Source organism: Choloepus didactylus, chromosome 8 (genome assembly GCF_015220235.1).
Source record: "Choloepus didactylus isolate mChoDid1 chromosome 8, mChoDid1.pri, whole genome shotgun sequence".
Classification (NCBI taxonomy): Eukaryota; Metazoa; Chordata; class Mammalia; order Pilosa; family Megalonychidae; genus Choloepus; species Choloepus didactylus.
The window spans coordinates 82245591-82260121 of NC_051314.1; the positions used below are offsets into that span (position 1 = coordinate 82245591).

The 14531-nt window shown below is 40.9% G+C and overlaps 2 protein-coding genes across 3 annotated transcripts in view; one reads left to right on the plus strand and one right to left on the minus strand.

The window, feature by feature from the left end:
* The window catches only part of AAAS (aladin WD repeat nucleoporin), a 16501-nt gene continuing 1970 nt past the window's right edge, over positions 1-14531 (plus strand). Inside the window, exons 1-8 of one of the 2 annotated variants that reach the window (XM_037846373.1) lie at positions 1-248; positions 928-1055; positions 2958-3013; positions 3346-3437; positions 3590-3636; positions 3893-3991; positions 4312-4455; positions 14253-14373. In XM_037846373.1, coding sequence (XP_037702301.1) covers positions 126-248; positions 928-1055; positions 2958-3013; positions 3346-3437; positions 3590-3636; positions 3893-3991; positions 4312-4455; positions 14253-14373 — 810 coding nt within the window. In that variant the 5' untranslated portion in view covers positions 1-125. Of the gene's footprint in view, positions 249-328; positions 489-927; positions 1056-2957; positions 3014-3345; positions 3438-3589; positions 3637-3892; positions 3992-4311; positions 4456-14252; positions 14374-14531 lie in introns of those variants that run through there. The other variant, XM_037846375.1, reaches the window with a different exon arrangement.
* Positions 12903-14531, minus strand: part of MYG1 (MYG1 exonuclease) — a 12413-nt gene continuing 10784 nt past the window's right edge. Inside the window, exon 8 of the mRNA XM_037846377.1 lies at positions 12903-14433. Coding sequence (XP_037702305.1) covers positions 14401-14433 — 33 coding nt within the window. The 3' untranslated portion in view covers positions 12903-14400. The remainder of the gene's footprint in view (positions 14434-14531) is intronic.

A 14531-nucleotide genomic window follows, 5' to 3' on the forward strand; every position in this document is an offset into this window, starting at 1 on the left:
GTTTGTCCCATGCGGCTACCCGTCCGCATCCGAATCTAGCCCGGGAACTAAGAGTCGGAGGAGTGGGATCAGCGCAGGCGCCTCCCAGGAGTTTGCTAACTCCAGACTTTCCCGGGAGCGGCAAGATGTGCTCCCTGGGGTTGTTTCCTCCACCGCCGCCCAGGGGCCAAGTCACCCTATATGAGCACAATAACGAGCTGGTGACAGGCAATAGCTATGACAGCCCGCCTCCCGACTTCCGGGGCCAGGTGGTCAGGGCAAGGAGGGAGGGGACCTACAGGCATCCGGGCGGAGTCTGGGAAAACCGGGGAACGGAGGCAGCAGGGGCGGGGCCGAGGCTGGGAAGACTGGCTGACTGGGAACATCCTGGCCAGGGCGGAAAAATGGAAGGGGCTGGAATGTGTTTTAGGGGCGGGATTAGAGGATGAGGGATGCTAAAGATGCCGTGAAGCTGTGGGGCGGACCTGGAGGGGTTGGAGAGAATGGAGGTGAATGGGTGGAGGGTGGGAGGTGGGGAGAAGGGAGGGTACAGAACAGTAGAAGGGTCTGAGCGTGGGAGGTGAGATCAGGTAGAGTGTTGAAAAGTTTGGGGGAACTGGGAAGGCACAACCTCCGTGGTGTTCTTGGGAAGGAAAGGGAAGGGAAACCGATACTCATTGACCGTTTGCTATTTAAGAAAGATGTTCTGAGGTGTTTTCCACAAGTGTTATATGATTTAAGAATCACAGCAACCCTGTGAAATATTCCAGTTTTATAAGTGAGAGTTGGGTTTCCCATTCCCACAAACGTTAACTTTGTGGCAGTGGGAAACAGGTCTCTGGAGCCTCTTACCCTTAGCCCAGCCATGGTTTGGAAATGGCAGGAAGTTCAGCAGGACTCTGAGGAAGAGACTGACTCATTGTTATATCCCACACCTCTGGGCTATAGTGGATCAATCTTCCTGTCCTACACCTGACCAAGGATCCCCTGAAAACCCCTGGGAGGCTGGATCACGGCACAAGAACCGCCTTCATCCACCATCGGGAGCGAGTCTGGAAAAGATGCATCAACATTTGGTGAGGTGTAGCAAAAATTCTCCTTATCTGGGGTCTGCAGATCCCGGGAAAAATGAGACCACCACCTCTCTGTTTTGGGCTGCTCTCCTAAAGGCTATTTCATCAAGCTTTCTCTTGCCCCAAGCCATATTTCATTCTTCATATCAACTGCTTATCATGGAACTCAAGGAGGTACAACTGTAGTTCCATTTCATCCCTAATGACTTGCCATTCTTGCTTTCTGGTTTGATCATGTCAAACTGCTCCCTGGCCTCACCTCATGTCCTAATACTTCTGAGCCTTTACCTGAAGCTCAGCAATGTTATTGGATTGCTTTGAACAATCTCATACTTAGGTCATTCATTTTGCACATGTGGGAGTAGAGCCACAGTGTCTGGGTTCAGTACCAGGTTGTGCCACTTTCAAGTTGTGCCCTTGGGTAAGTTACTTACTATGTCCCTCACGTTCCTCATCTGTAAAATGGAACCTATCTTACAAGGTCATAGTGAGGACTAAATGAGTTAATAGACATAAAGCCCTTAGAAAATGGTGTCTGGCATATATTAATCCCTTTAAATGATAGCTGTTATTATTATTATCATCTGTAGGAATTCCTAGAAATGAAGTTATTGGGTTCATTTGTAATTGTGTGAGTTGGTTGTCAACTAGTCCTCTGTTGAAATTGTACATACTTGCAGTCCCACCACATGTGTTATCAAACTTTGATATTTGTTATTGCAGTACAGTTTAATTTGTATGCCCCTTTGTGTGAATGGTGTTAAACATCAGTTGTATGTTTCAAAAGACATTCAATCCTGGGCTCTTTCTTGTCTTCTCCCTCTCTGGTTGCTGCTGCTTAGCCTTTTCTGTGGCTGTTCTTGATATCTGTTAAATGTTGGTGTTCTTGGGGCTCTGTCCCAGTCTTCTTCATTAGTACTGCTTTTTATCCCCGGACTTCAGATTGGTGCTGTACACCTGGGTGATCACTTGTCTGTAAACATCCCCATTGGATATTGCACAGGCTTGATATATTCAGTATATTCAAAACTGATCTCTTCATTTCTCTTCCCAAATCTGCTGCTTCCCTGGGTTTTTCATGTCAAGGATTGGACTCACCACTCATTCAGGAATAGGTGGTTTGAGTGTAAGCTCTGAGGTAGAGAGATGGGTTGAATTCTGGCTCTCCTATTTCCTGGCGGGGTCACCTTGGTCACATTAATTAACCTCTTCATGCCTCTGTTCTCTTATCTAAAAATGCATATGATAACAATACCTATTTTGTAGGATTGTGATGCTGACTGTATTTAAAAATGCATGTGAAGCACCTAGCCTAGCATCTGGCATGTTGTAAGTGCTCAAGCAGTATTAGCTGCTGTCATTGTTACCTAGGTGTTGTCCTGATTTTGCTCTCTCCGTCACTACCCATGTCTAATTAGTCCTCAGATCCTGCTCATTCCACTTCCTAAATCTGTCTACTTTTTTTTTCCCATCCCTGATGGTTCAAGTCCTGTTTCCATTTTTCTAGATTCCTGAAGTAGCCTCTTAGTTGATCTCCTTCTCTCCATTCTTGTCCCACTTCAATCTGCAGCTGGACTGATCTTTATAAAATGCCAATTTGTTCAGTTTATTCTTCTGCTTCAAACCCTTCTCTGGCTTTCCATTCACTGTTTTAAGGAAAGTCCTGATTCCTTAACTGATTAGAAAGTCCTGAAAGACCTCTGAGCCTTAGTTGCTTCGTCTGTAAATTGGGCATAAAGCTATTCAGAAGATTAGTGTGATAATTAAATGAAAAGACAATATATAAAATGCCCAGCATATAGTTGGCACTCATTAAATGTGTTTATTGAGTGAATGAAAGGAACCTGTAGGAGGGGCACTAAAGGGGTCAGTTCAGTCTGACTCACAGCTTTCTTTCCTCATCAGGCGTGATGTGGGCCTTTTTGGTGTGCTGAATGAAATTGCAAACTCGGAGGAAGAGGGTGAGTGTGTTTTTCTCTAGCTGTCTCTATGTTGTGGTTGGTATCTCCCCTATATATTCTCCTTGAGTGCTCTCTTACCGCATCACTCTTGGTCCAGCCCCTTTCCCTTTAGTTGTTTTTCTTGGCCAAGTTGTTTACACTGGTATCATCTTCTCTTCTCCCCTCTATCTATCCACATCCCCCAGAGTGGGTGTCCAGAGGGAGGTGTCCAGAGCACTTGCTGGGCAGAAGGACTTGGGGAGTGACTTGTCCCTGCTTGTCTCTGGCCTAAGAAGGTGCCCAGGAATGGCTCTGGGAATGGTTTACTCACAGCTGCTTCCTCAACCCAACAGTGTTTGAGTGGGTGAAGACGGCATCCAGCTGGGCCCTGGCACTCTGTCGGTGGGCCTCCTCCCTCCATGGATCCCTGTTCCCTCACCTCTCTGTAAGTTTGGCTTCCTCTCCTGTCCCTCACCCCTGTCCATTTCCCATCCCTTAAGGCGAGGGAGGGTGGGAATGGTCCGGCTCCCCTGTGAAAACATTGAAAGGATAAGTTCCCTCTTCCCAGTGCATCGTCTATCCACTTTGCCCTTGCAGCTCAGGAGTGAAGATCTGATTGCTGAATTTGCCCAAGTCACAAACTGGTGAGTGTACAAAGCTATAGGACTTATGTGGAAGAAACTTGGAACTTCTTTTGAGGAGAAGGAAGTCAAGGCAGAAACTTCCCCACCCTTTTCCTGACTGCTCTTCCAACTCCCCTCCCACCCGCCCGAAAAAAAGAAATAAAAGTAAAATTAAAAAACAACCATCTCCTCAAGTGAAAGGGAAGGGAAACTGAGCTTCTGGGTATGGGTAGGTGCAGGTTTAGACCCTTCATGCTCATCCCTGCTCATTCCTCAGGTCCAGCTGTTGCTTGAGGGTCTTTGCATGGCACCCCCATACCAACAAGTTTGCGGTGGCCCTGCTGGATGATTCTATCCGTGTGTATAATGCCAACAGGTGTGTGGAGGTATACTGGGTGGACTCTGACTCTTCAGTCCCCATAGATCAGTCTCCCCTTCCCTCTTCAGCCTTGGTCCCAGGGAAGTCATGTATTTCCTTACCCTGGTCCACAGGGTTCCTTCCAGAACTTGGATTAGGGAGGTTCCATAACTAGATGTGTCCTCTTTCCAACCTGGATAACTCTGTCCTTCTCTCCTACATTATCCCTGGGCGTTGGGTGGATTAGCTTTCTTTCTGTGGCTTTCTCTTACCTGTAATTAGGTCGCCTGAGCCTTGGTGTCCCTGTTTTGGCTCAATCCCCTACCCTTTCACACTAGCACTATAGTTCCTTCCCTGAAGCACCGGCTGCAGCGAAATGTGGCGGCTCTAGCCTGGAAGCCCCTCAGTGCCTCTGTCTTGGCTGTGGCCTGCCAGAGCTGCATTCTCATCTGGACTCTGGACCCTACCTCCTTGTCTACCAGGTGAGTCCCTGCAGCCTCTGCATTACCTTGGCCTGAGGGTTGTAGCCATGCTGTGGGTGGTGGGTGATGAGGAGGTCTGGGAGGAAAGTTCTTTGTCCTTACAGAACTTCCCAGGGCTACGGGAGAAACAGACCTAAGGTCAAGGAAGAGGTGCGGCGATTGCTGTGTTCTAGAGAAAGGGACAAAATTAGGGGCTTCTGGGACTGTGGGGAGAGTATCTAGGGATCTTGGACTAGAAGAACTTGTCTCTTCCAGAGGGATGTGAGATGCAAGTTTAAAGGAAAGGAAGGGAGGGAATGAATAGGGATATAAGCTGAAACTAGTGAAATTGGAAAACAAATTTCCTTGAGAAACAACTAAAAATAAAACTAGAAACTTGTTCTGGAAGAATAAAGAAGACGACCTTTAGGCCAGTCTAGCTAAGGACAAAGAGGAAACCAACGTATACTATATTTTCAGAATTGGAAAGGAGGCATAACTACAGATATGGAAGAAAAACAGAAGAATTATAAAAAAAAGTTATGTACAACTTTAGGCCAACAAATTTGAAACTCTAAAGGAAATGTTTGATTTTCTAGCAAAATATGCCTAATGCAGATCGTAGACTATAGTTATCAGTAATATTTTAATATTTTTAAAATATAAATAAATCTATAGAGACAGAATTAGATTAGTGATTATGTAGGGCTGGGGAAGGATAGAGGGATTGAGAGGTGACTGTTAACGGATATGGGGTTTTTCTTTTTAGAGTAATGAAAACGTTCTAAAATTGATTGTGGTGATGAATGAATGCACAACTCTGTGATTATACTAAAAGCCATTGATTGTACACTTTGGATAGATTGCATGATATGTGAATATATCTCAGTAAAACTGCTTTTAAAAAATACATACATACACATATATATATGTATATATGTATAACCAAAGTTGACTCTAGAATTGAAAAGGATGGGTTCTACCACTAAAGATGATGCCAGGCCAAGATGATTTTATAAGAGTTATATTTGATTGTCAAAGAAATAGATAATCCTTATGTTACTTAACTACCCCAGATCATAGGAAGATTTAGAAAGTCTGCTGATTTGTTTACTTTTTCCTTTTAATAGAATTTTTATTTTGGAATAATTTTAGTTTTCTAGAAAAGTTCCAAAGGTTGTACACAGAATTTGCTATATCTCTCATCAGAGTCCCCAATTTTTTTTTTTTAAATGATGTATCTTTTTTATTGTAGAGTATAACATATGTACATAGAAGTGATAACTTTCCAAGTGCAATTTAACAAGTAGGTAGCAAATTTCAAAGAATATTATGGGTTACAGTTCCACAGTTTCAGTTATTTCAGTTATTGTGAAATATAACATATACACAAAAAGATAATGTCTTTCAAAGTATGATTTAATAAGTAGTTATATAGGAAATTTCCAAAAATGTTATGTTATAGCACCATGGTTTCAGTTATTTCCTTATTGTGTAATATAATACATATACAAAAAGGTGATAACTTTCACATTACAATTTAACAAGTAGCTATAGAACAAATTCCAAAGGATATTATGTGTTACAGTACCACCATTTTACTTCTTTCGTTACAGCTATTCTAATACCCTAGCAACTAAGAAAAAGAAAATTATATAGAGATTCATTATTCATAATCCTTTGTTAAATTCCATCTTGTCTGTTGCTACCCCTTCCTCTAGTTTAATCACTTTCCTGAATTTCGAAGTGTTCTAGGCAGTGACCACCCTAACTTATTCATGTTGAAAAGGGGTGTTGACTTTATGTGAAAAGGGAAAGCATCTGGATGATGCTCTTGAAGAGGCTATTGCCTCTGGGTTTTGGGACTTAGCTGTCATAGGAGTTCTCTGAAGGACTTAAGTTTCTGAAGAATAAAACTTTTTATAGAGTCTCAGATAGGGATCCAGATATTCTTTAGGATTTTCGGGAGTACTGTTGACTTGGGTTTGTCATACTGTGGTCATTTGGCATATCTAGCTTGCATAGGAGTAACCTCCAGGACAGCCTCTTGACTCTATTTGAAGTCTCTTAGCCACCGAAACCTTATTCTGTTGCCTTTCTTTTCCACCTTTTAGTCAAAAAGGCATTCTCAATCCCTTGATGCCAGGGTCAGGCTCATTCCCGGAATCCATGTCCTTTGTTGCCAGGAAGATTCATTCATCTGAGGGGTCCTGTCCCATGTTGGGGCTAGGGTGATGAATTTATTTGCGGAGTTAGGCTTAGAGAGTGAAAGTCCACATTTGAGAAACATAAGAGGTTCTCTGGAGGTGACTCCTAGGCATAATTACAGGTGGACTTAGTCTCCATTTTACAACCATAAGTTTCACCCAAGCAAGCCTCAAGATCGAGGCTTATAAAGTAGGGGGTTCCTAAGTTCACATAGCATATGTTGTGTCTACGATAATCCATCCATATTTCACATTATCATCACTTAGTTGTACAGTCCTCATCACTCTCCGTTTTAAACAATCCTCATGACCCAAAACACCTCGTAGCTCTTGTGAGCCCTTAATTATTTGTCCATAGTATTTGTGTAGTACTAGTGTAGTATTCCTATTAATTATAGTCCCTAGTATGCAATATGTAGATTTTCCCCATATACCCTTCTGTTATCAACTCACTGTGCTAGTGTCATACATTAGAAGTATATCATGCAAGCCCCTATGTATATTGTGGTGCTCATCTGTGGTAAACATGCCTTTAAACAACCCCTTTCAATTCTGTTCGAGGCACAGAAGCTTTTGATTTTGAGGAGTTCCCATTTGTCTATTTTTTCTTTCCTTGCTTGTGCTTTGGGTGTAAGGTCTAAGAATCTACCTCCTATTACTAGGTCCTGAAGATGTTTCCCTATATTATCTTTTAAGAGTTGTATTGTGCTGTCTCTTATACTGACGCCTTTGATCTACTTTGAGTTAATTTTTTTATAGGGTGTGAGGTAAGAGTCCTCTTTTATTCTTTCGGTTATGGCTTTCCAGTTCTCCCAGCCCATTTGTTGAAGAGACTGTTCTGTCCCAGTTCTCTGGATTTGGGGGCCTTATCAAAAATCAGTCTACCATATATCTGGGGGTCTACTTTTGAACTCTGAGTTCATTTCTGTTGATTACTGTGTCTGTCTCTGTGCCAATACCATGCTGTTTTGACCACTATGGCTTTATTTTATAGTAGGCTTCAAAGTCTGGAAGTGTATGTCCTCCAGCTTTGTTCTTCTTTATTAGGATGTTTTTGGCAATTCGAGGCCCCTTTCCCTTCCAAATAAATTTGCTAACTAACTTTTCCAAGTCTGCAAAGTAGGATGTTTGAATTTTGATTGGAATTGCGTTGAATCTGTAACTCAGTTTGGGTAGAATTGACATCTTGACGTTTAGTCTTTGTATTCATGAGTATGGAATATTTTCTCACCTATTTAGGGCCTTTTTTGTAAAATTTTGTAATTTTCTTTGTAGAAGTCTTTTAATTAAGTTTATTCGTAGGTACTTGATTTTTTTAAATTGCTATTGTGAATGGAATTTTTTTTTTTTTTTTTTTGAGTGCCTCTTCAGTTAGGTCATTACTAGTGTATAGGAACATTACTGACTTTTGTGCATTAATTTTATATCCTGCCACTCTGCTGAATTTGTTTATTAGCTCAAGTAGCTTTGTGGTCGAATTCTCATGATTTTTCAAATATAAGTTAATATTATCTGCAAATAATGACAGTTTTACTTCTTCCTTTCCAAGTTATCTTTTATATCTTTGTCTTGGCGAATTGCTCTGGCTAGAACTTCTAGCACAATGTGTCATTCCCAATCTTAGGGGGGAGGACTTTCAGCCTCTCACTGTTGAGTATTATGCCGGCTGTGGATTTTTCATATATGCCCTTTATCATATTGAGGAAGGTTCCTTCAATTCCTACCTTCTGAAGTGTTTTTATCAAAAGGGATGTTGAATTTTGGCAAATGCTTTTTCAGCGTCTATTGAGATGATCATTTGATTTTTCCCTTTTGATTTGTTAATGTGTTGAATTATAGTAATTGATTTTCATCTGTTGAACTACCCTTGCATGCCAGGAGTGAACCCCGCTTGGTCGTGGTGTATAATTCTTTTAATGTGCTTTTGGATTTGATTTGCAAGTATTTTGTTTAGAATTTTTACATCTATATTCATTAAATTGGCCTATAGTTTTCCTTTTTTGTAGTGTCTTTATCTGGTTTTGGTATCAGAGTGATATTAGCTGCAAAATGAGTTAGGTAGTATTCCTTTTTCTTCAAATTTTTGGAACACTTTAAGCAGGAATGGTGTTGATTCTTTTTGGAAAGTTTGGTAAAATTCCCCTTGACGACATCTGGCCCTGGGCTTTTATTTGTAGGTATATTTTTGATAACTGATTGGATCTCTTTGCTTTTGATTGGTTTGTTGAGGTCTTCTGTTTCTTCTTGGGTCAGTCTAGGTTGTTCATTTGTTTCCAGGAAATTGTCCATTTCTTCTAAATTGTCTAGGTTGTTGGCATACAGTTGTTCATAGTATCCTCTTATGATTTTTTTTTCATTTCTTTGGGTCTATAGTAATTATCTCTTTCTTATTTCTGATTCTGTTTGAGTCTTTGTTTTTGACTTTGTCAGTCAATAGTTAAGTGTCTGTCAATCTTGTTGATCTTCTCAAAGAACCTACTTTTGGTTTTATTTATTCTCTCTATTGTTTTTCTGTCCTCCTACTCATTTATTTTTGCTTTAATCTTTGTTATTTTTTTTCGTCTGCTTGTTGTAGGATTAGTTTGCTGATCATTCTCTAGCCTCTTCAGTTGTCTGGTTAGGTCTTTAGTATTAGCTCTTTCTTGCTTTTTGATATATGCGGGTAGAGCTATATATTTCCCTCTCAGCACCGCCTTCGCTGCATCCCACAGGTTTTAATATGTTGTATTCTCATTTTCATTTGTCTCTAGATATTTATCAATTTCTCTTGCAATTTATTATTTGACCCACTGGTTGTTTAGGAATGTGTTGTTTAATCTCCATATATTTGTGAAAGATTGGTTCTTCGGTGGTTGTCGATTTCTAGTTGCATTCCATTGTGGTCAGAGAATTTGCTTTTAATAATTTCAATCTTTTTAAATTTATTAAGACTTGTTTTGTGCCCCAGTATATGATCTATCTTGGAATATGTTCCATGGGCACTAGAGAAGAGTGTATATCCTGGTTCTTTGAGATTTAACAATCTATATATGTCTGTTAAGTCTAATTCATTTATTTTATTGTTTAGGTTCTTAGTTTCCTTATTGGTCTTCTGTCTAGTTGTTCTTTCTGTAGAAGAAAGTGGTGTACTGACGTCTCCCACTATTAATGTAGAAGTGTCTATCGCTCCCTTCAGTTTAGTCAATGTTTGTCTCATGTGTTTTGGAGCTCCTTGATTGGGTGCATAAACATTTATAATTGTTATTTCTTCTTGGTGAATTATCCCTTGTATTAATATAGAGTGATCTTCTTTGTCTCTTATGACATCTTTGCATTTAAAGTCTCTTGTCTGACATTAGTATAGACACCTGTGCTGGTTTGGATGTATTGTGTCCCCAAAAACACCATGTTCTTTGATGCAATCTTGTGGGGGTAGACGTATTAGTGTTGATTAGGTTGGAATCCTTTGAGTGTTTCCATGGAGATGTGATTCAATCAACTGCAAAAGAAACATTTAATTGGATTACTTCCATGGAGGTTTGGACCCTGCCCATTCAGGGTGGGGCTTGATTTAATCACTGTAGCCATATAAAAGAGCTGACAAACCAAAGGAACTTAGAGCCAAGATAGACACTTTGGAGAATGTCATTTTGAAATGCCACCTGGGAGCAAGCAGACACCAGCCACATACCTTCAGAGCTAACAGAGGTTTTCTGGATGCCATTGGCCATCATTCAGTGAAGGTACCCTATTGTTGATGCCTTAGCTTGGACACCATTATGACCTTAAGAGTGTAGCTTTGTAACCAAATAAACCCCCTTTATAAAGCCAATCCATTTCTTTTGTTTTGCAAGATGGCAGCATTAGCAAACTGGAACACTACCCAAACTTTCTTTTGATTGAAGTTTGCATAGAATATTTTTTCCATCCTTTCACTTTCAGTTTCTTTGTGTCGCAGGGTCTAAGATGAGTCTCTTGTAAACAGCATATCCATGGGTTATATTTTTTAATCCATTCTACCCATCTGTATCTTTTAATTGGAGAGTTTAATCCATTCACATTCAAAGTTATTACTGTGAAGGGAGTTCTTGAACCAGCCATCTTATCCTTTCATTTTTAGTTGTTAGATTTTCCCCGTCTTTTTTGCTTTAAGTTACTATTACCAATGCTCTTCAGTTCTGTGCCCTTCTCTAGACCTCTCTTTCTTTTGTTTTCAGCTGGTAGAACTCTCTTTAGTATTTCTTGCAGGGCAGGTCTCTTGTTAAAAAATTCTCAGCATTTGTTTGTTTGTGAAAATTTTAAACTCTCCCTCAAGTTTAAAAGCACACTTTGCTGGATAAAAAATTCTTTGCTGGCAGTTGTTCTATTTCAGAATCTTAAAAATGTCATACCACTGCCTTCTTGCCTCCATGGTGCCCGCTGAGTAGTTAGTACCTATGTTGTTTCCCTTGTATGTGGTGAATCATTTCTCTCTTGCTGCTTTCAGAACTTTCTCCTCTTCAGCATTTGACAATCTAATCAGTATGTGTCTCGTATTAGGTTTATTTGGATTTATTCTATTTGGAGTTCGGTGGCATCTTTGATTTGCATATTTATGCCATTTAAAAGGGTTGGGAAGTTTTCCCCAACTGTGTCTTGAAACACTCTTCCTAGCCTTTTACCCTTCTTTTCTCCTTCTGGGACACCAGTGATTCTTTTGTTTGTTCACTTCGTGTTGTCCTTCATTTCTCTGGGATCCATTTCACATTTTTTTATTTTTTTCACCCTTTATTCTTTTGTGTGTTCGCATTCGATTACTCTGTCTTCTAGTTCACTTATTCTTTCTTCTGCCTCTTCACATATGTTGTTGTGTGCCTCTAGTATATTTTTAATTTGCTCCACAGTGTCTTTTGTGTCCATAAGTTCTGCTATTTTTTTAATTTACTCTTTCAAATTCTTCTTTATGCTCTTCGAGAGTCTTCTTGATTTCCTTTATGTCTTTAGCCATCTCGTTGAAGTTGTTTTGGAGATTTTTTTGTATTTCTTTAATTAATTGCTCTAAATTTTGTGTCTCTTCCAGCTTTTTAATCTGTTCATTTGAGTTTTCGTATATTATAGATTCTTCAAGTGCTTTGTGATTTTCTGTTGGCTTCAGGCATTTTCTTGTCTTGATAAGATTATTTGGGAAAGGCAGGTTATTTGAGGATTTATATATAATTTTGGAGAGCTACAGCTTGCTGGAGTGCAGTTTTCCAATCCTACCAGCCGGTGGCGCTCTCAAGCTGGTCTTCCTCAAACCTCTCTGGTTGGTGGGCAGAGTCCAAACCAGGTGGGGAACCATTCAGTACACTGGTTCTCCCTGTGTACTGGAGATTGTCTGCCCTGTGGCTGCGATGTGGGCCCTAAGAAGCAAGCTAGGCAGGGAGTCCATTCAAGGGTACCCTGCAGGTGTAATGTGCCCTGCTCCCTGCCTGTGTGCGCCTGTGAGTTTCTGGAGTGTGGGAGGGGCTCCTGATCATCGGTATGGCACCTTCTTCCTGCCTCTCACCAGTGCACCCCCCCAGACTTCTATGGGGGAAGCAAATGCTGCCTCCCAGGTTCCCTCACAGGAACTCCTGGACGTCTGGCTGTGGAGGATTACCTCCCCAGCTAATTGCCAAGGTAGGTGTACAGGAGTGGAGACCCACTGCTCACTCCTTTGCCCGGTAGCAGTTTTGCTGCTGCTGGCCCCAGGGGCGATCCCAACCGCAACAAACTCACCCTGTTCTTCAAGGCGCCACCTCTCGTGTTTTCGTTGATGTTCCTTCCACATACTGTGGGGGACCCTCTATGGCCAGTCACACCCTGAAACTGCGGTTCTAGGCCTCCTCCGGCCCCTCTCTAGTTGCTTTCACAGAGGAGAAGGCCCTTCCGCCTCACCTACTTGGCCATCCTCCCAGAAGTCGAGTCCCCCATTGTTAATGTCTTATCTTACTACGTTACTTTTGTCAAAGTGAAGAAACTAACATTTGAATGTTACCAGTAACTAAACTCCAGACTTTGTGTTTTACCAGTTTTCCATTAATGTACTCTTTCCAGAATCCATCCTCATTTATTTTTATAAAGCTAACATAACCCTAATACCTAAACCCAATAATAGGTAGAACAAGAAAGAAAATATTTGGGCACAAATTAAAATTTCTAAATAAAATGTTAGTAAGTGGAATGGAAAAGCGTATTAAATAATAAAACATCTTAACCAAGTAGGGTTTTCTAGAAATTAAAGACTATTTATCATTAGGAATTCAATGAATGTGATTTATTACATTAGCAAATTAAAGGAGGAAAATGCTTGCATCAATAAATGCCCCTCCCAAAAAGCAGACATTTCAGTTGAGACCACAACATAAAATAGTAGAAGAAAGAGACCTAAACACTGGAATATTTTGCTCAAAATCAGTAGCTAACATATTAAACAGTGAAACATGAAATACTAAAGGAGCTCTGAATAACATCAAGGTAAAGACAGATATTATCACTATTATTAATGAACATTATTTTTGGAGGTGAGTGCAGTAGTAAGACAAAATGAAATATGGCAAAATATTTTAAAAGAAGATAAAATTCTTATTTTAAGATGATATTATTTCATACCTAGATAAAATAATCTGTTGACATTTTTTTAAAGGTATAAGCCTTTTTTTTACCAGTAAGTTCCACTTTAATAATCTATCCCATACAAATAATGTCATGAGTTCATAAAGATATAAAGAAAATATTTTTTGCAGCATTTTTATAATAACAAAAAATTACAGACAGCTGAAATGTCCATCCGTGGAGGCATGATTGAATAAATTATGGTTTATCTGCTTAAAGGAATACAATGGAGCCACCGAAAAGAATGAGATGGATCTCTGTGAACCATCCTGAAAAGACAGTTTCAAAGAATGAGTTGTCGATCAGTTACCTAAGACCTCATTGGAGCTAAAGGTGGTTATAGTTAGGTGGAAAAGGGTGAGGGTGGCATTAATTCAGGTAGTCGCCTGCTCTCATCCAGCCAAGTGTGTGGCTCTTGAGATAAAAGGCTGAATAAGCCAGCCGGTGCCATCAGGTAGTTTTCAGCCTAGTGATGGAGGTCAAGCCACATACAGCATCTTTATGACAGAAGCAGAAGACACTGTAGGTGCATAGGAGGAACACATCCTATGCTAGAGAAGGGTGACTAATGCTGACAAGAAAAGAAAGAAGGGAGTTGCAGATAACTCTGGAAAGAGAAGAGGTTGGAACTGTGAGGTAATGTCCTAGACTATTCCAGACTGGATGGTCCTGTGGAGACAAGGCTCTCATCCAGGGCAGGGCATGACAGCTCTCCATCTCAGCACATCCGAACTTTACTGATCAGAAATATGTGTCTCCCTGAGGTCCTCCTGCTGTAGTGACAGCTCATCCCTTGTGGAGATATGCCCATCACTCATTCTTGGCAGACGTACTGGTCTTTGTTCCTCGTTTTCTTCACTTTCCATAATCTTAACTCCTTTTCCACAACCTGGATTTGAGCTCAGAGCGGGCACTGGGATTGGGAGGTTTGAGTAGAAGGAGGCAAGGAAATAGAATCATGGGACTTTTTTGTGTGTGTCTGCTTCTGACTCCACATTCTCCATTTCCCCTCGGCAGACCCTCTTCTGGCTGTGCCCAGGTGCTCTTTCACCCTGGGCACACACCTGTCACCAGCTTGGCCTGGGCCCCCAATGGGGGGCGGCTACTCTCAGCTTCACCTGTGGATGCTGCCATCCTGGTAAGTTGGTACCCACTCCTCTTGTGTTCATTTCAGTCTTGAGGAAAGAGCATTCTTCACCTGGTGTAAAATATCACAGGTGAAGGAGAAGGATAATTGTCCATTCAATCTTAAACTTACCCAAGGAAGGAGCTCCCACCATTCAGACTTCTCAGATT